The following is a 19961-nucleotide window of genomic DNA, read 5'->3' on the forward strand; positions in this document are numbered from 1 at the left end:
TATTAACTGAAGGATAGAACTAACACTGGCTTCTGATAGCAGAGATAAGAACAGCTTTATTGAGATACTACACTATAAAAATTCACCCTTTTAAAATATATAACTTAGTGGTTTTTAGTATATTCAGAGCTGTGCAACTATTGCCCTTATCTAATTTTACAACGTTTTCATCACTCCAAAAGGAAATCCCAAACTCAGTACTTCTAATTCACACCCATTTCCCCAACCCCAGCCCCTGGCAACCACTAATCTACTTTCTGTGTCTACGGATTTGCCTGTTCTGAACATTTCTGATAAATGGAATCATAAAACATGTGGTCTTTGGTGACTGGCTTCTTTCACTTAGTATAATGTTTTCAAGATTCACCCATGTCATAGCACGTATAAGTACTTCATAACTTTTTGTATTTGAATAATACGTGATATAACAATGATACGATATATATGAATGACAATCTCTTGTACGGATATATCATATTTTGTTTACCCATTTATCAGTTGGTGGACATTTGGGTTGTTTTCACTTTTTGGCTATTGTGAATAACGCTGCTATGAATATTTATGTACAAGTTTTGGTGAATATGTGTTCTCAATTCTCTTGGGTATAAACCTGGAAATGAAATTGCTGGGTCATATGGTAACTCTGTTTAACATTTTGAGGAACTGCCAAACTATTTGTGGCTACTCCATTATACAATCCCACAAGCAGTGTGTGTGAGAGTTCCAATTTCACCACATCCTCACCAACAAAATAGTAGTGATGTTTATCTAAAAGGATGTTCATTCCTAAGATGGTCAAATCTAGTGGTGGGTGGTTTGGAAAAACACCTTCAAGATTCTGTTGTCACCTTAACCCATCCCAACACACACACACACACACATCCTACAAACACACAGAGCCAGGCTCCTATTTTTTGACTTTGGGTATACTATTTATTTCTATTAGTCCTGGCAAAATGGAGATAGTAATAGTACTTACCTTAGAGGGGCTATTGTTAGGATTAAATGAGATGATGCTAGTAAAACCCTCTGCACAGTGCCCAGTGCATAATAGATACTCAACAAGTGTTAGCTGTTAATATTATATCAATGGCTCAATAATTTTCCATTATATGAACACACCATAATTTGCCTAACCAATTCTCTTGTTGGATATTGGGTTGTCGTGAGTTTTTCATGATTACAAACAATGCTCTGAGAAACAATTTTATGGCTAAATTTTTGCCCATATCCAACATTATTTTCTTAGGATAAATTCTATAAAGTGTTATACCTTGTGGCATTTTAAAGAAACTTGAAAGACATTTCCCAACATATATTCCAGTTTAAATTATACCGAAATTTTACTTTGAGAAATGTAATCAGGTACTAGACAACAATCGCTAAATGGGTTTTATAAATCCTCATCTTGCACCTAACAAATATAATGCAGATTAAGACTGTCTTAGGCAGGACAGCCTAAATTAGATTCTAAAACCACTGAATGAGAAAAGGTACTAGAGGATATTTTCTCTCAGGCTCTCAGATCTGGACTCTTGGGTTTTTGTTCCTTTTCTCCCATTGCCTCAATACCCAAACTAAACAAGTAGAAGAGCTGTCAGTGAAATCAGGCCTAGTGGATGCTTTTGTTTTGTATTTAGGCAAATCAAGGGCAAAGAACAATAGAGCTTGAATGGTAGAAAAGAATGATTCGTCAAGAGTGGGCATGCACCTAATGTTCCTTACGTTATCAAGTCTAGGGGCCCTTTAGGGGCAATCACATACAGGTCTGCCATTGCAATTTCATAACCAGCCTAGAAGGGATCAAACAAAGGCATCAGGTTTTCTCTGATGCATATGGGAAAGCTTCATGGTAAAGGTAGTATTTTAAGAGTTACTTAACACCATGGCTGAAGTTTGGTTGGATGATGGAATGTTCTAGAATTTGACACAGCTTGGGAGACTTAGCATTGAGAAATTGGAAGGAACTCTGCACAGATAACAGGGATGAGTAGAAAGATATATCAGTAAGTAATGTGTTTCTACTGGTGTGCTGGTAAATGTTTAACAATCAGCTCTGAAAAAAATGTTTTTTTATTTCCTTAATATAAATATCCCACCATGGCAGATTACAGATTTTAAGCTACCAACATGATGTCACTCAAAGCAGAAATGGAAAGAGATGTGTATAATTGCCACAATCGGCTCTCAATAGCCGGTACGTACCAGCTCCAGGATACCACTGTTTATTTTCATAAGTTGTTGTACTTGGACAATTGAGGGAACATTTTACTTGGTGAAATCCACTAAGTATCCAGAATCTAGAATTAATACGACATTTTGAGAGCAAGATGTTTTGTTTTCTTTTCCTAGGTTAAATGCCATGCTAAAGGCTCACTCATGTGTATTTCACGTTGTTCCATGCACAAAAAGGAACTGCAAACCTTGCTAGAAACTCAAGAGGTCATCCTCTGGGCAGTCAACACATAAACCACCTCAGAGAGATAGCTGTGCATTCGCTGCTGAGTGATCCTGGAGAGGGATTCCGTATGATTCCACAATAGAGAAAGGTGATGAGGTCTGCATGTACACACAGCGAAAATCAAAAGAAGATAATCCTAACTCCTTCTATTTACACAAGTCATTGTGGCTTATAAAGGGCTTTTTGCAAGATGGTAAAATTTCATGTATCTAGTTTCCAGTTGCTCATTAAGACAGATTGAGAGGTGGTAAAACTGAGGTTTCCAGGTCACTTTTGTTCACACGAATGATTGACTTATAGTACATCTGTCCAATTCTCTGTGCATGGAGACCCCGATGGGCCACTGCTAGCAGGGAGAACTGACATTTTAGTGAGGCCTGGCTATGGGCCAAGCCCATCCTAAGTACTTTCCTTACGTTGTCTCTGAAGCCACTCAACAACTGTATGAAGTAGCTCCTATTATTTTCTTCCACTTTTGCAAATACTGAGGCTCAGAGATGTTAAATTATTTGCCAAAGGTCATGAAATTCATAAATGCCTAAGCTGGGACACAAACCGGGATTGTGTGACACCTAAAGCCTATACTGAGAATCTCCAGACTGGCATAGGTCAAAGGTTTTCATAAAATTGTAGATATTTAAAGTGCTAATTGGACAGGATGACCTAAAAGGTTCCAGTGTAGGCAGCACTAACCTAACTGCGGTGAGGTTGTATGGGAGGGTTGGGGGAAGGAGACCATGACAAGGGTGATAAAAAAAGAATGTGTCCACATGCTGTCATGCTGAATTGTGTCACTTAAGAAGGCTGTGTACTTGTAATTGGCCTTTTCTGTGTAAAGCACAAGCCTGAATTAGGTCAGCCTTTCAGAGTGTCCTCTGCGGCCCCTGTTGTAGCCTGTGGCCCCCTTTACATAAACTGTAAATTAGACACTAAGTTCCATGAGAGCAGAGACTGACTATACATCTTATGCATTGACATTACTGAATCTCCAGTCCTATCCCAGTGGCTGACATAGTAAGTGCTTCAATATCTGTTCAGTATTGATGGTGGTGACAGTAGTAAATACTCAACAATAGCAATATAATATTTCCAAGTATTATCTCATTTAATCCTCACAATAACTCCATGAAGTAGATACTATTATTCTCCCTAATTTATAGATTAAAAAAACGGCTTAGAGAGATTGTATAACTTGCTCGAGGACAATAAGTGGTAGAAAATCAGCTTTGTTTGATATCAAAGCCTTGGCACTTAACATTATGCTATAGTCTGTTGATTTACAATGCATTTGTTGTATTTCTAAGAATTTAATGTTATTAAAATCAGATGATGGAATTTCAGTTCTATAAAGAAAGGAACTCTGCTTTGTTTTAACTATATCCCCAGCACCTAGAATAACTTTTGTCATATTTAAGTGCTCAGTAAATATTTTTGGTGCATATGCATGCAGGAATGGGTAAGACAATTATTTCAATAGGAATAGGAGTTCAAGCTAGAAAATTACTGGCTCACCACAGGCATTATTGTTGGGGGTTTTTTTGGCAAGAATTTTGATAAAGGTAGAGCTATAAAACCTAAATATCACTGAACAAATTCAGTAATTCATTCATTCAAGAAATATTTATCTACATTCAACAAATATAATTGAGCATCTACTACGTGACAGATACTTAACATCAGAGGTATAGTGAGAATAGTTGACAATAATAAGTAAACAGCTATTACAAAATGCAATGTGCCGTAAAGAAGACAAAAAAAAAAGATGCAGAGACAGAAAGGAGGGGGCGTGTGTTCATGGAATGCCCCATTGAAGTAAGGACAGTTCAGCTCAGACTGAAGAATGCCAAGAACATGAGGAAGGGGCATAGAGAATGGCATGTGCAAATGCCAAAAGCTTTTGGAAAGAACTTGACATGTTGGAGGAATAGAAAGGAGGTCAGCGAGTCTTCTGAGAAGTGGTCTGCGCAGTCCTCTTCCCACCACAGAATGGCACAGGGCTTCTTTCATTCCCTTACCTCCTCTACTACACGTCGTTTTGTGAAAGCTCAAAGCCAACAGCTTATTTTTCTTGGTTTTGGTTGGAGGGGCTCAAAGTAGAAGAGAGTGGTGCACAAAATTGAAGCCTTGGATCTGCTTAATCCATGGAGATCTATCTAATTTGCCTTCTCAGAACTTGTGTCCTAGGAAAAAAATTGCCTGTATTGTTGAATAAATGCAGGAGGAAATTAACAGGAAATGTGAAAGGGAAGATTTAGTAAACCAAGAGGTGGGATCTATGGAGGAAACATTTCTCCCATTGGTTACAGTGGCAAATTCCTCAAGCACAGCCTGGCCAATGAGCCCGGGCCTACCTGATTCATCAGGCAGCTCTGTTCCAGTCTAGCCCATGTTCCAGGAAGACAAAGGGGAGAATTTCCCAAATACTATTCCAAGGTCTCTTGTTGCAGCTTAAGGCCGTTGCAGTTGAAAACAAGACGCCTTCTCACCACTTTGAGATGAAATTAGCTTTTTTCCCCTCTACCCCTCCTTTCCCCATTATACGGAATTACAAGAGAAGCTGGACGGTATAACTAAAGATGAGCTGACCACTGGAGCCTTGGTGATGGATACAGCTCATTATGTGGAGAACCAACCATGGCAACTGATGCTGCAGTGGATTAAACTAAGTTGCACCAGCTCTCATCTGTTACTGGAATTTCATACGTGAACTTTGAACAAATAGTCAAACAAGCATGTAAGACTTAACCACCAGACGCAAATAAAATGGAGTCTATTGAAAGCTGAAATTCCCCCAAAAATTATACCAAAGAATGTTTCTACTCTCTTCCCTCAGAGATGTGCGATCGCTTTCTGGAGAGAGAGACAATGCCATTTTCCACCTGCTGGAAGCATCTATTCTTCATGGAAATCTAATGGCAATTCCCAACCTCAGTTACGAACTTGTTTTCTCATTTTTTTGAACTTCAAATACTTTCTAAATTGTGTTAGTTGAAGCATTGTATGTATATAATTAACTCACAGGTCCCTCTGGGCTCATCTAGCTAAACTTGTGGAGCTTAACTGAGCAAGACAGTTGCTAATGTCTCTCTCTGCAGTGTGACACCCACTGAAATGAATACCTTCTACAAGAGGAAACCGGGGAAATTTCTCTTCCAAACTGGCTTTCTAATGATTTGGGTTGCTTCATAAATGATTTTAGTTGTTTCATAACAATAATGATCTAATTTTCTTTCAAATAAGGAATTTGCAATTGGGGGAAACACGGGTGGGTAGGGAATTCTGTATTTTCCTCCTAGTTGAAGTAGGAAGAGAGGCCTCTTCTTTGTATTCATTGGATGTTTGAAATTCCCTCAGGTAGCAGCGGCTCTCTGTGGGCTCAGGGCTCCAATGTACCTTCCATGTTGCAAGTATTTGTAAGCCGTTCCTGCAATGTTGTGTCTTCACAGCAAAACCTGCAGGACGGCCTGCAGCAGTTTGTCCAAAAGTGCAAAGGGCTAGGTAAGGGGAGCTTTTTCGGATTGACTATATCGACTAGATTCATAACTCAGCCCTCTGCTTCCCTCTGCCTGTGTAGACATAGACGCCTACAGTTAGCATGAGATATTTTTGACTCTGTTTGGAATGGAGAAGTCAGATGTGACCATAGAAAAGTTCTGGCCCCTGCTCCTCTTTCTATGCCTAGCACAGAGGGCTTAAGCTAGGCTACGAGCCGCTCGCCTTCCCGTTCTCTCCTCTCTTTCTGAGGCTTCCAACCCCAGGCCTCGCCCTTTAACTTCATCAAGGGACCGCATGCATCACATAAGGCTGAGCAAAAGGGACCTGGATGTAGGCTTCCTGTCTACCCAAGGGAACATACTTCTCCTTGTCGTTCTGAAGCGCAGGTGTCCGGAGAAAGGCAGCGAGCTAGGGACTCTGGGTGCTAGAGTAAACGCCGGCCGCCCTTAGCTGCGTGGTACAGGCTGAGGGAGGTTGGAAGAACACGTTTTTGCTTTTCACGTGAACCTGCAAGCTAGCTGCTTGCTGACCAGGTGCCGGTTCGCGGCTGCGTGCGCCCCACTGCCGCAGAGAGTAGCCGCAGCCTCTGCCTCGGCCACCACCGCTGACGGGGAAGAGTCCCGGGGCTGCTGACGCGGTTGGGAGGAGCCTCGCCTTGAACGCACCAGCCGCCTCCAGCCTCCTTCTGCAGCAGCAGCAGCAGCTGCGAGTGCGCGCGTGTGGGTGTGAGGGTGAGTGCGCTGGCGCCGGCCGCAGCGCCCTGCCCAGCTCCCCGCTGGCTTCCTAGCCCCCGCCAGCCGGAGCCACCCTCCCGTGGGACTAGCACCCTCATCCGGGCCGGGCAAGCCTGAATCCTGCCCCTACCATCTCGCCACTGCAGCTCGGGTCCAGAAAGGCACCATTTTGTCGCGGCTGCCCGCTCTCCCAGGGGGAGGAGGGATCTTTTTTGCATTTTGGAGCGGCTGCCAACGAGGGGAACCTGTTGGGCATCTCCCCAGCCCCGCTTGTGAGCGCCTCCCGGGCGGCGGGCGGGACCAGACCCCTCGGGGCACGGCGCATCTTGGCACCCGGAGGCAGCGGAGGCAGGCGCAGCATCCTCGCTGGGAATTGGAGCTGGAGTGAGCGCACCACGGGAGGAGCCGCCGCAGCCTCGGAGATCCCGAGTGGAGGAGGTGACAGCTCCATTGCCGGGTTTTTATTTTTTTTTCTCTCTCCGCCTCCCCGTCTCCTCCTCAGGCTCGGACCATGGTGCAGTCCCACTGGCTCCCCTGCCCCCCTCTCCTGTGAGACTGGCTGCGGGGAGGGATCATGGATACTTGTCTGCCGGCTTCTGGTTCCCACGCAAGTAAGCCTGCTGTCAATGGAGGAGGACATTGATACCCGCAAAATCAACAACAGTTTCCTGCGCGACCACAGCTATGCGACCGAAGGTAACGCCAGCCCCACCGCATTCCGCCGCTGGGGCCGGGCGCAAGTTGCGGATCGCTGTGCTCCGCGGACAGCTGGGCGCGGAGTGGCGGAGACTCCTCTGGGCCCCGGGGCTGGGGCGGGGGCTCGGCTTGCAGGGGCAGCCGCCAGTGTGCCCCACATCAATCCAGGCTCCGCGAGGCGAGCCTGGCGTTCAGCAGCAGGTGGACCCGGCGCCCAAGGGAGTTAAAATGGCCCTCAGGGATTAGGCTTTTCAGGGTGGGGCTCCTGGCTGGAAAAATGACCCCCAGAAGGCAGATAACCGCTCCCTCAAGATGTTTGCAGGGTTCTTGGGGGGAGATAAGAAGGAAGGGGCCCACCAGGACCGAAGGTCCTCCCCTCCCTAAGCGGAATGATGTTGTCTCTCTCAGTGGCTGCAGGGAGGGCATGGTTTCATTTCCTGCCCGTTCATCTCTCCAGCCAGGTTACCTGCTCAGACAATCAAAAACCCAAAAGGGTGAGCCTCTCTCCCCTTGGAAGTGCATTAGCAAGAAAATAAAAATGTGACTGGGGAAGCAGTGTTCCAGCAGCGAGCGAATGAGTCTGACACGTGGGGCGAGCAATGCGATCAGTGGGGCCTTTAAAAATCACCATTATGAATTCTGCAGCAGTAGTTTCTGCTGAATCAACAGCCAGCAGAAAGCAAGAGGGTTCAGTAAGCTGAGCTTTGCCAGGAGGGGAAATTTTCGTCTCTCTCTCTCTCTTTCTCCCAGCTTGTTCTGACATTAGCCTGAGTGCCGTGCGGACGGGCAGGGAAAGTCAGCAGGTGGAATCTCTTTCCGCCTTTTGTGTGTGAATAGAGAGTGGAGGCATTTTTTTTCCCCCAAATACCAAAACTTCTGCATTTTTGCTTTCATTATCTACCCGTAGGACTTCATCCTTAACCACTCATATAAAATGTTGGATTTTCACATTGTAATAGCCACGTGAGAAAATGGGTGTGAAAGTGCTTTAGGAAAATGTGGCGATATATTAACATTATTCTTATTATTCTTGGATGCTAAAATTTCTATAATATTTAATCAAATCAACACTACTAGAGAGATGGGGTGGGAAGAGTAAAAGAGTTCAACATCTGAAAGAAATGAAAAGACACAATTTGGGGGTAAAGGTGGCATCTTCTATAAACATCCCTGGAAGTTTTAGATAGAAAGAATGCCCAATGCTATTGAAAATATATTGTCCATTCATCATTATCATTGGAGAGCATCAAACCTAATATGTCCATGGTGCTAGACAGATTAAGCAGAGTTGCAGATCTCTGGCTTCCAGGAGCTTAGAGATGGCTTTAAAGATGTTCAGCCTATCCCTCCCCCATACCAAGCACCATACTTGCTGATTCTTTCTATTTGCATGATAACAACGTGGTTGGAAGATGTTCTTCCTCAGTCTTACTGCTTTGTCACTGACTCAGTTACCAGGTAGCGTATGATTAGCTCTGTGTCTAAGCATGTCATCCAAGAGAGAAGTTGGCCTTGGGTCTGTTGACATTTTTGGGGACACTTCTTCCTGTTTGTGACAACAAAGAAAGAGGGCTGCCTTCATATTTTCTTCTATATTGCATTATGCCTCTAAGTGCAGGCAAAGGACACTTACTGAGCCCAGAAGAGGGGCAAATTGTGGCCACATGTATAAGAATGTCATCTGTAGAATGAAGAAATGGGTTTAAAACGGTATTCCTCATTGCTTTCAGGGCCTTACACATTACCTAATCTTTGTTGCTATTTTGTGGCATTTTTATAAACTCTGATTCTGGATAAAATACCTGGGTTCATATAGTGAAAAATGAGGTATGAGTTTATAGCAAAGAGCTTTCAAAAAATCTTTCTAAATCAACCTCTCAGATATCTCTCTGTCTCTCTCTGTCTCTGTCTCTGTCTCTCTCTCTCTCTCTCTCTCTCTCTCTCTCACACACACACACACACATACACACACGCACTAAACACACAAAACTAAACAAATCTTTATTCCACAGTAGGCTTCCAGGTTTCTTTACCTGATCTTGGTGAAGCTTTGGGAAGAAAATTAAAAAGGAACTTATACAATGTAAATAGCGGAAGTTGGGCAGAGCAGGAAGTTCTCTCTGGTCTTAACCTGTTCATTTTAGGGAACATTCATGAATGGCGCCAGCCTGAAGGGAAGCATCCTCTTCTTCTGATGGAGACCTCAAAAGTGCTAGTACACCCTGAAAGAGCACCAGATCAAAAGGTTCTGTGTAAAAATCCACTTTATTGGGGGTTTCCCCCCAAATTTCTCTTCCCATTTATTAACTTAAACCTGCTTTCTGGGGAATTAGCTTAGAGGTCCTTCTATAGACTTTGCTTTTCTTTTTGTTTCTTTTGATATTTCTGCATTTTCCTACCTGGCCAGATATGTCAGATTTTTTTCTTCACGATCTCCTTTGCATTTATCTCTGAATTTCTCTTCCCTCTGCTCAGATCATTCCACACTGCAGTATTCTATTTAAAGCTGAAAGGGTTTTGCTGTGTAGTTAGTGTGAAGGACTCTAAGCTCAATTTGCATTGTAAGTGGTAGCTGCAGGCAAGTTCATCTGGCTAAGAGCAATGCAAATGCTAAAGGACACTTTTACCCAAGCTCCTCTCTCTCTCTCAAGAATGCATGATGTGCATTTAGTAAAGATTTCCTATGACTCTTCTTTTACTCTGGGCATCAAGGTTACCACCCTCCCCTATCTTTCCTCCCTTTTTAAAGTTGCCATCTTTGAGCATCTTCCATGTTCCAAGCATTGGCTGAGCTTTTTATATCTATCATTTTAATATATCCAAACCCTGCTAAGTGGATCTTGTTATTTCCTCTTTCAAATAAGGAAACTGAGCAACTGAGGCCCAGAGATGTTACTAATTTGCCAAGGTCACACAGACAGGGGAAAAGCTTTTCTTCAAACTCAAAACTGTCTGAAACCCATACTCTTCCACTAGGACATTCTGCACTGCCTCATTTTCCTTTAACCATTAGTTCCTTTTATGGGGGAAATCACAATAGTTTTAACTTTGTGTGTAAACTGTGTTACATCTGGGACAAAATTCTTTGCAGGGATCATTTGAAAGTGTGTCTACGGTGTTATATATGAGGAAAAGCACTGGGGGGCCATGGGGTTGGGGTTGGAATGACCACAAAAATAAGTCAACATAATGATTTTATTGGCTTTTTCAGATATGGAACTCTGAGTTTCCTAACCAAGAGTTCATCTTTTAAGTCTCTTTGATCTGTATGTGGATTTCTTTCTGTATTTTTAGACTTGTTAGAACCAACTAAAACCCTCTCTCCATTATAGAAGTCTGAGAGTTCTCTAGATTAACCTTCCTACTTTCAAATGGGGCCAAAGAGAGAATACTCTATATTGGTGGAGTTTATAGGAGTGGCAATGTGTTTAGAAGGGAAAGTCAGACAACATGTTTTTAAATAACTACTGTGTTCTGTTACCTGTAAAATGGGGATACAATGGAACCTGTGCCACAGGAAAAGTGATTTAATACAGGGCAAGCACTCAAGACAGTGCCTGACACTAAGCCAGACCTGGATAAATGGGCTCAGTACATTATAGCTATTGTTGTAATTACTTAAGCTATATTGCACAGCAAGCACAGTTTTTCCTTGGCTTGTGTGTTGAATCAGAAAGATCCTGAGGGGAAGGGCTGGTGGAGATGGAGGAGAGGTCGCTAAAATCCACCACGGTCTCTTCTTGGCTCAACCACTAGCCATGGATCTTGCCGTTTAGTAATTGGTCTTAATGTACTTGTTGGTTATATTCTGGCAGCAAGTAAGTTCCATCTTCTCATGGAGGCCTTTAAAAACCCATACCGTTTGCACATATTAAAGAAAGAACAAATTCACTTACTCCATATAGCACCTTCCAGTTGTTTATTCATTCTGCCTTTTAATTCTTTCAACAAATATTAACTGATTTTCTGCAGAGGTGGTCCAGCGTGTTCCAGTGCAGACTGGTCTATGTCCTCATGGAGCTTACTGTCTAGTGGAGGAGATGCACATTAAACAAATAATTTTGCAAATAAAATTATAGTGACCAATTGTGATAAGTGATTTTTTGGGAAAGCCCCAAGTGCCTTGAGACCATAAATAAGGCAGGAAAGCAGATCTAATTTAGATTGGGGGTGTAGGGCCAGCCTTTCAGAGAAAGTTGAAGCTGAGAACTAAAGGATGAGTTAGGAATTAACAAGAACTGAAGACATTGCAGGTAGAATGGACAATAGGTCAAAAGCCCAGAGATACAAAATAGTCTGACAGATTCAAGGAAGGGGAAGATGCCTCTGGCTGGAGTGTAGGGACCAAGAGGAAGAGTGATGAAAATGAGACTGGAGCCTGCAGTTTACTTTTGAAGGCACCAAAATCAAGAAAGATTAATGCTGGATAGAGGGATGGATAAATGGATGGATATATGATAAAGCAAGTATAAAATGGTAATGGTAAAATCTGAGAGGTCAGTCTATGGGTATTCACTATAAATTTTTTTTCAACTTTGCTGTCTGTTTGAAAATTTTCATAATAAAATATTAGAAAAAAGATACTGGAGAGATACTCAGGGACCAGATCACACTGAGCCGTGTTGACCACAAGGAGTTTGGACTTTATGGATAGAGTGCCATTATCTATCTAGATGGATAGAAAGCCATTAAAGGATTTTGATGGGGGTGGGAAGTATGATCAGGTTTGTTTTTTTCAAAAGCTCAGTCTGTCCACTAGGAAGGGTGGGGTCATACCACAGGGTAGGAAGTGAATAGGAGCAGAAGCAGGGAGATAATTAGGAGGCCATGGCTGTGCTCTAGGACGGTGGCAGCAGCAGAAATGGAGAATTAAATGGATTTGAGATATGTTGTAGGAGAAGAATGGATAGGACATACTTGGTGTGACAGATTGAGTGGAGATGGAGAAGTAGATGAAATGGTGTCAAGGACAACTGCCAGGATTTTGCCAGGAGAATGACTGCATAGTGGAGCTTCTCACTGAAAATGGAAAAAGACCTTGGAAATTGCTTAGTTTGAGGGACCTGTGAGATATATAATCTCAGAGTGAGACTCTCAAGTAAGCAGCTGCATATCTGGGTCTGAAGCTCAGAAGAAAGACCTGGAATAGATATATAATTTGACATGTCACCAGCATATTGCAGGTTTTTAAAACCAGGTGAGTAGATGAGATGCCTAGGAGAAGAGCACTCCAGTGCAGAATTTGAGCCAATGAGTAAGAAATTACAAGGAAACTGATCTTAGCTTGGTATAAATAAATTGTAACAAAGAGTACCTCATAATGGAATGCCTTGGTCAGCATAATTAACTACACACTGGAATTATTTAAATAACGCTATATGGCTATTTCTCAGCAATGTGATAGAATAAGACGAGTCCAGTCCTGGGTGAGTTGAGTTTAAGGGGTCTCCAAACTTGACATCTGTGTAACTTTTAAGATGTTATAACTTCTTAGGGACACAGGAATAAAAGATAGTAAAGGTCCCTGCTTCTTCCGCACACACGCTCAAGAAAGAGGGGCATTATGATGAATAAAACTGGGAAGGTACATGAAAATGGCTTTTGCTATGAAGATGCTGGGAAGGCATTGGAAAAAGAAAAGGAGGTGGTATCATATGATGGAGAGCTGCCCGGTAGTTTCTTAAGTTGCTTTGGTATTTGTATGCAAAGGCCAGATCAGAATAGTATTTCCAATGCATATGGATGAATGTTTGAGTTCTCTGCTGTTCTCAGAAAAATCTGAAATGGAAGGTGGAAAGAAGCTGCCTTATATTATTGTAAATGACCTTTCTGGGGATGGGAAATGTTCTGCTACTAAACATAATAACCAGAATGCATTGAAAATCACTAGCGAGTATTCATTATTAGCATCCAGGTCCCCAGGGGCAATCCAGAGCCCTTTATGAGGGCTGGTCGGAACCGTACCAATGAACCTGGGGTGAATAATATTAGGCCAGTCCTGTCAAAATATTGGTAATGCTCAATGAAAAGAGCACAGCTGTAGACTGACATTCCTAGACTCTGGCATTTACATTTATAAAGAAACTTAAGGGTCCAATTTAGACACTTAGCTAAGGAAAGAGAACTAAGGTTTCTTGAGTACTGACTGTATTCCAGGCATTTTCCTGGGTGTTTCTCATATATTTACTCATTTAATCTCCTTCAACAACCATGAGAGAATTGTTACATTAACCCCATTTTTCAGAATAAGAAATTTCAGGGTTCGGAGAAGCAAAGAAGCTTGTATAAGGTCACATGTAAATGGCGGAATCAGACTGGGATCCATGACTGCTGGACTCTAGGCATGTGCTCTTTGCCCACCCACACTGCCTCTTGCCAGGATTTTAGGGGAAGAGAGGCAGGTTCTAGCTTCTGTATGTAGCCCCATGGCGCCCTTCAGTGCTACTCCATTCACTTGTTCCATCTCTTCCCAGTAGGGCAGTGCACATGTCTGGGTGCACTTCCTCCTTCCTTCCCCTTCCTCCCACAGGGAGGGAGCTTAACTCTCCCACCCAATTCCAGAAGCCTTAGCTGACTTATTCCTGTAGATTTATTCTGCTCTACAAGGAGAGAAGGAAAATATTTATGGAATTGAGCAATCAGGATGTGAAAATTAGCTGGGTTTTGATAGCCTTCTCTATGTCTCTCACCCTCAGCTTAGGACATTCACCATGCAGTTCCTGGACTGAGCTGAGATGGTCCTACTGGGCCACCTAGACACCTGTTCTCCAGAGCTGATGGCAACTCCTGTAGTTGCCTGGAGCAGCGCAAAAGGAGTGGGACAGAGGCAGCTGTGTGATGGCACATGTTCTTTTGCACATAAATGTGGAGGTGTCTGAGACCTCATTTTGGCCAGAGCAGCTCTCCAATGCTGCTCCCCTTATTCCCTATTACTAAGATGAGTTTGCTTTAGCCAAACTTACCATCTTTACCATCAAATTTTCTTCTTTTTCCTTTCCGATAGAACTGTAGAATCAGGCTGAAAATCAGCTGTGACATGACAGACCAGTTCTGACATAACTATCTCATTGGAAGCACAGATTCTTTTTATATGACCAGTAGGAGATTTGTCTTAAGTAATCCAGGAAACTTTGAATTCTTATGCTCCAAGTTCACTATGGAAATAGTGGGGAGGGAGGATGATAGGATATGCATGTGTGAAATCTGTGGAAAACTAATTAGTATTAATTGGTTTCTTTGGAGAAGGGTCATCATGAGTAATGGAAAGGGATGGGTGTATAGAGGGGGAAGTCAGACTCTCAGTTCTGTGCTTTAGCAGAAAGAGACCTGATTGCTTACAGCAAATTTAAAGAAATGAAGGGGACTCTGTGGGTAAGAGGCAAAAAGATGCAGGAAGTCTAAGGGTCTGGAGGGGCCCCTACGGGCAGGTTTTAACCTCAAAAAGATGAGGTCTTCTAGAAGGAGTGTGCCAAAGATCCCTTACCTGTGAGAAGATGTATTCCAGGTATGCTGGGCTTGATGCTGGGGGACTGACAGCCTCCTCCATCATGCACTGCTGATTCCACTGCTGTAAATCCATTAGGTAATGAACCTGAAGTAGTCACAGAATGGCAGGCCACCTCCTCCACTTAATGTAGGGGGCTCAGCTCTGTGACCCGCAACAGACGCACAAGGGTACGGAGGATGAAACAACTGTAAATGGCTCGAATGGGGAATATTACAGCGAGATGCTGAGCACTCCCAGGTGATCTGAAAGACAGAACTCAGATCCCTCACTACAAAATATCACCAGGAAGTGTTTTACCAAAGGGGAGAGCTGTACAAGGAACTTGAGGAGAGTAACATTGCTCATGGAACTTTACAGAAGTCAAGTTGGGGCCAGGTGCACCCAAGTTAGGAGGTCTGTTGGTTCACAGCAGCTGTATTCTTGTCATTCACATTCCTCTCTGCCTTTATGTCTTTATTTAATAAGGCAAATAATACATAAATGCCTTCTTACTTGAAAGGATTTAAGCATTATAGAAGTAGATTAAGCCAAACATGATCACCCTCCATCCCACACCCACCCCGCTTCCCGTTGCAGGTTTACCATTGTCAATAGCTGGATCTGCTTCCTCATAGCACCTTTGTGTGCATTTTCATACATTTAAATATACATGTACAGATATACATGGGGGGTGTTTGCATAACTGAATGCATACTGCTTATTTGCACTTTGTCTATTCTCCCACTCAGTGATGTATCTGAAAAATCTCTCCATTTCAGGACACCTACCTCTGCCTTGTTCTTTTTAATGGCTGTACAGTGCCCCATGCTATGACGGTACCACAGTTTATTTAGTAATTCCCTTGTGGATGGATGGAAAATTGTCTCCAGCTTTTTATATTACATAAAATGCTGCAGTGATTATTCATATGTATGTATATACACACATACTTTTATATATATATGTGTGTGTGTGTGTGTTTGTTTAAATGTTATCCTTCTTGATTTTATCAACTTTAAGCCAAGATGCTGGTTTCCATTTCTTACCAAAATGGCAAGAGGGAATTTCTGGCCCTTCATTTATTCTCTAAGTAACCTTGGATAAGTCATTTAACTTTGTGAACTTGAAATTCCTAATGTGGAAAATGGGAATACCTGGCACACTTATTTGTATGTGCATAGTACTTTATATTCTGAAACCATTGTGATTTCAGTGTTAATAAAGAACAATGTTGCTTGCTAGCAGTCATGGAGGGCTTGCTATGTTCCAGGAACAAACTTTGGGCTTTAAAATATTTTCCTTGTTTAATCCTCACAACTCTGTAAGTTGTTCTTATACCACTTTAAGCGAAAAGTTGAAGCAGAATGAGATTATTTCATGTCCAACTTCACCCAACAGTAAGTGGGAGAACAGAAGTCACTTCCAGGTCTGTCGGTGTAGTACACGAACACACCTGTTTAAAGCCAAAGTCATGATGTTGACACAGAGAAAGGATTATTTATTTTTCTAAAGAAATACTCTTTTGAATCAATACCACTACACAGGGTTCAATTTTTATCAAGAATTTGAGAATGAATGGAGGAAAAATTGGAAGACAGTGCAGTATCATAAGCAGTGATGTGGAGTGCCCATCAGAAGACCTAGGTGTTATTCCTGGTCCTGCCACCATCATTAGTCAATTTTACTCTCTGGGCTTCAGTTTCCTAATCTACTAAAATGAGGCTGAAGATGGGGGAGGGGAGGCATGCTTTCTATAGATTTTGCTGGCTCTAAGTTTCTGTGATGCACTGTGTCTTTATGTGATCGTCTAGGTCTCTTTGGTGTGTCCTGACATTGTGCTCAGGGGTGAGTCTGGGGACACAGGCATAGTTAAATGGCCCCAGAACTCCAGGCCTGGCTGTATGTACTGATGGGTCAGATCATCCTTCTGGCAAGAAGGCTCTGGTGCAGCCAAGAGGTGGAGCCAGAAAGAAAAGCGTCTCGTTGCCAAAAGCTGCTGCAGATGGAGGAGCCAGTCTGTCTGGGCGGCCCATGACTTTGAGAGGAGCCATTTGGCAAAGTTGTTGGCAGGAGCTGCCTTGCAGCATGAATGCTGGAGACTGTCCTAGGCTGGAGTGAATCGGGGATGCAGCAAAGGTGGCTGGTGGAACAAATAACCATCTGGTGAGCAGGGTGCTGCTCATCTTGCTGCACTGACAGGGATGAGCAAGTGCCAATGGGTGAGGCTGAGCTCTCAATGACGCGATCTGACAGGCACAATAGAATTTCTCCCCTGCTATTGTATACTCCATGGAGGGGGTTATAAACCCCAGGGGAACCTGGTTCTTTCAGAAATCAAGAGGGCCCCAATTCCTTCCACTATTATAAAGCAGGAAAGAAAATTCATCAAGTCAAATCAAATTTATTTGTTGTACTTATTACGAGCTGCTATGCCAGTTGTGCTAGGGAGTTCTTGTTCTCAAGCATCTTTCCATCAATTTGGGCAGATGACACTCTGTCCTTCTCAAAATGTACTTAACCGTATAAGCCAGGTTGTGTGAGTCTGCTGCGTGTGCCTGTCTGGTATCACCAGGTAGCTGAGGTAGTGGAAAAAGAGCCCGCCTGGCTCTTGACCCACTTCCAGCAGTACTAGTTCTGTGGCCTTGGACAGGTCACTGCATCTCTCTGATTATTTTCTTACCTAGAAAACATGGCAGGGGGTGAGGCAACATGCCCCTTGCTGACCTGTTATTGTTTATACGTGAGAATTAAATAAATACAAAAGAATCCCTCTCTTATTCCATGCATTTGGGACCATAGCTGATGGTAAATTGGGTAGTTAAGGCAGAGAATCATAAAAAATGATACACCTATTTTAAACAGCATTGCCTAATTTCGATGAAGAGCGTATTGAATCAAGGCTTACTCTTTAAGTATGAGTCTGCTGATTGGGGGTTATATTTTTCTTGCACAAACAACACCCAAAATAACAAAGACCGTGTCTGAGTTTGGTTTCCTTGAGGTTGGACAAGAGTATATACACCTGAGAAGTAATCTTACTACAGACCCTTCTAGGATTTTATGATTGTCCCCAATCTTTTGTCTCTCCCACGTTTTATTCAACAGTTCTTTGTCATCTTTTGAAAACATTCGATTTAGTTTTCATATGAAATAATCATTCTCTTTCTTTTCACACCATTCTTTTCATCACCTTCCATGATATTTAATTAAATAAAAAGTATAACCAGCCTCAAGAGATTTTGGAACAAACACAACTGACTGTCAGTAAACATGCACTTCACCCAGAAGAAGCAGAAGTGTGCCTGTGTACCTGAGATTAGCCTACTACATTAGCTGTGAGTATAGAACATGCTATATGCCCATTTTCCAGAGGGAGTGGAAGGCATTTTTTCATCCAATTAGTCAGCTTTCTAGAGGTCTGTTAAAAGAGCTTCTGTTGTAGGGGCTGGCCCCGTGGCCGAGCGGTTAAGTTCACGCACTCTGCTGCAGGCGGCCCAGTGTTTCGTTGGTTCGAATCCTGGGCGTGGACATGGCACTGCTCATCAAACCACGCTGAGGCAGCATCCCACATGCCACAACTAGAAGGACCCACAACGAAGAATATACAACTATGTACCAGGGGGCTTTGGGGAGAAAAAGGAAAAAAAATAAAATCTTTAAAAAAAAAAAAAAAAAGAGCTTCTGTTGTAATTAGAATGAGGAGGAGGAGCCACCAAATACTAAGTGCTTGCAGTGTACCAGGAATTGAAGTAAGAGCTCTATATGTGCTATGTATGATGTACTATATATAATGTATATATGTATATATTGTGTACTATATTGATGTGTATATATATATGATATAGACACATGCATGTGTCTGTATCTATATCACTTGATCCTCACAACAACCGTCAGATGTATGTGCTATTAAAGCTGACTTAGGTGAGGGAGACTTTTAGGTCTTATTCTCCATTATCCATCATCCATCTCCTAGTATAGTACCTGGCAAATAGCACTCATTACGTGTTAATTAAGGAAATGAAGGAATGGATTTCTATTTTACTGATGATGAAAGTGAGGCTTAGAGAATGTGTGTAATCTGCCTAGTATCAATCAGCAGACTCAGGACTTGAATGCAGGTATGTGTGACACAAAAATTTGTTCTTAAGAACAAATTTAAGTATGTTACAATAATTTCTTTATTACAAAGCTCTTGGGCATCTACTTTGGATCCCATATCATCCTAAGAATAGCCTTCTAATTGGACAAAAATTTGGTATTATCTCCATTTTACACAAGCAGGTAGGTGTTCTAGAGCAGGGGTCGGTAGATTTGTTCTGTAAAGGGCTAGAGAGTGAATATTTTAGACTTTGCTGATCATACAGTCAACTCTGCCTTGGTAGCATGTGGGCGTGGCTGTATTCTAGTGAAACTCTATTTACAAAATCAAGTGGTTGCCCGTGGACCATGGTTTGCTGACCCCTATTCTAAAAAAGTGTTCGGAACCCAATAGAAGTTCAAAAAATGTGGATCTTCCAAGTGAGTGGTTGTAGTAAGTGCTAGAGGGAAGCTTACCTGAACAGGAATGGCTTAGTGGGGGAAATGGGGTCTTGGTGGGATTCTGACGGGTGGAGAGGAGTGGCCAATGGAGAAGGGAGTCTTGTGTGATGTCAGGAGGCAAGTGTAAGCAAGGAATATAGTATGTTGTTTGAGCAAATGAGGTGGAGACTAGAGACGTAACAGACTGTCTGATAGCCCCTTACAATCGATAGCCCCTTACAATCCCCACAAGGTAATCATACCTCTTCTGACTAGTGTACCCCAAATTGTTCATTCAATAGTCATTTAAAAAACATTTATTATTATATTAGGCACCATGCTAAAAAAACAAGTATATACCACTAAAAAAAAACAGATGTAGACCTTGCTTTCGTAGAGCTTGCATTCTGTTGGGAAGGTACACATTAAATAAACACAAACATAAGAATATGAATTTAAATCTTGTTAAATACTATGTAAGCAAAGAAAAGAGGCTATGAGAGAACAAAATATATGCTCACTGATAAAAGCTTGAACTATAAAGAAAAGTGCAAAAAAGAATCAAATT

General features: G+C 42.4%; 1 protein-coding gene across 16 annotated transcripts in view; it reads left to right on the forward strand.

Annotated features, from left to right (window-relative positions):
- The window catches only part of PPP2R2B (protein phosphatase 2 regulatory subunit Bbeta), a 436961-nt gene that overhangs the window by 162103 nt on the left and 254897 nt on the right, over window positions 1-19961 (forward strand). For 5 of the 16 annotated variants that reach the window (XM_070569297.1, XM_070569296.1, XM_008513883.2 and 2 more), the window contains one exon: window positions 7193-7386. The exons of 9 other annotated variants lie outside the window; for them this stretch is intronic. In XM_070569297.1, coding sequence (XP_070425398.1) covers window positions 7193-7386 — 194 coding nt within the window. Of the gene's footprint in view, window positions 1-2352; window positions 2550-6448; window positions 6688-7192; window positions 7387-19961 lie in introns of those variants that run through there. 2 more of the 16 variants (XM_008513884.2, XM_070569308.1) reach the window with 2 other exon arrangements.

Source organism: Equus przewalskii, chromosome 13 (assembly GCF_037783145.1).
Source record: "Equus przewalskii isolate Varuska chromosome 13, EquPr2, whole genome shotgun sequence".
In the NCBI taxonomy this organism is placed as follows: domain Eukaryota; kingdom Metazoa; phylum Chordata; class Mammalia; order Perissodactyla; family Equidae; genus Equus; species Equus przewalskii.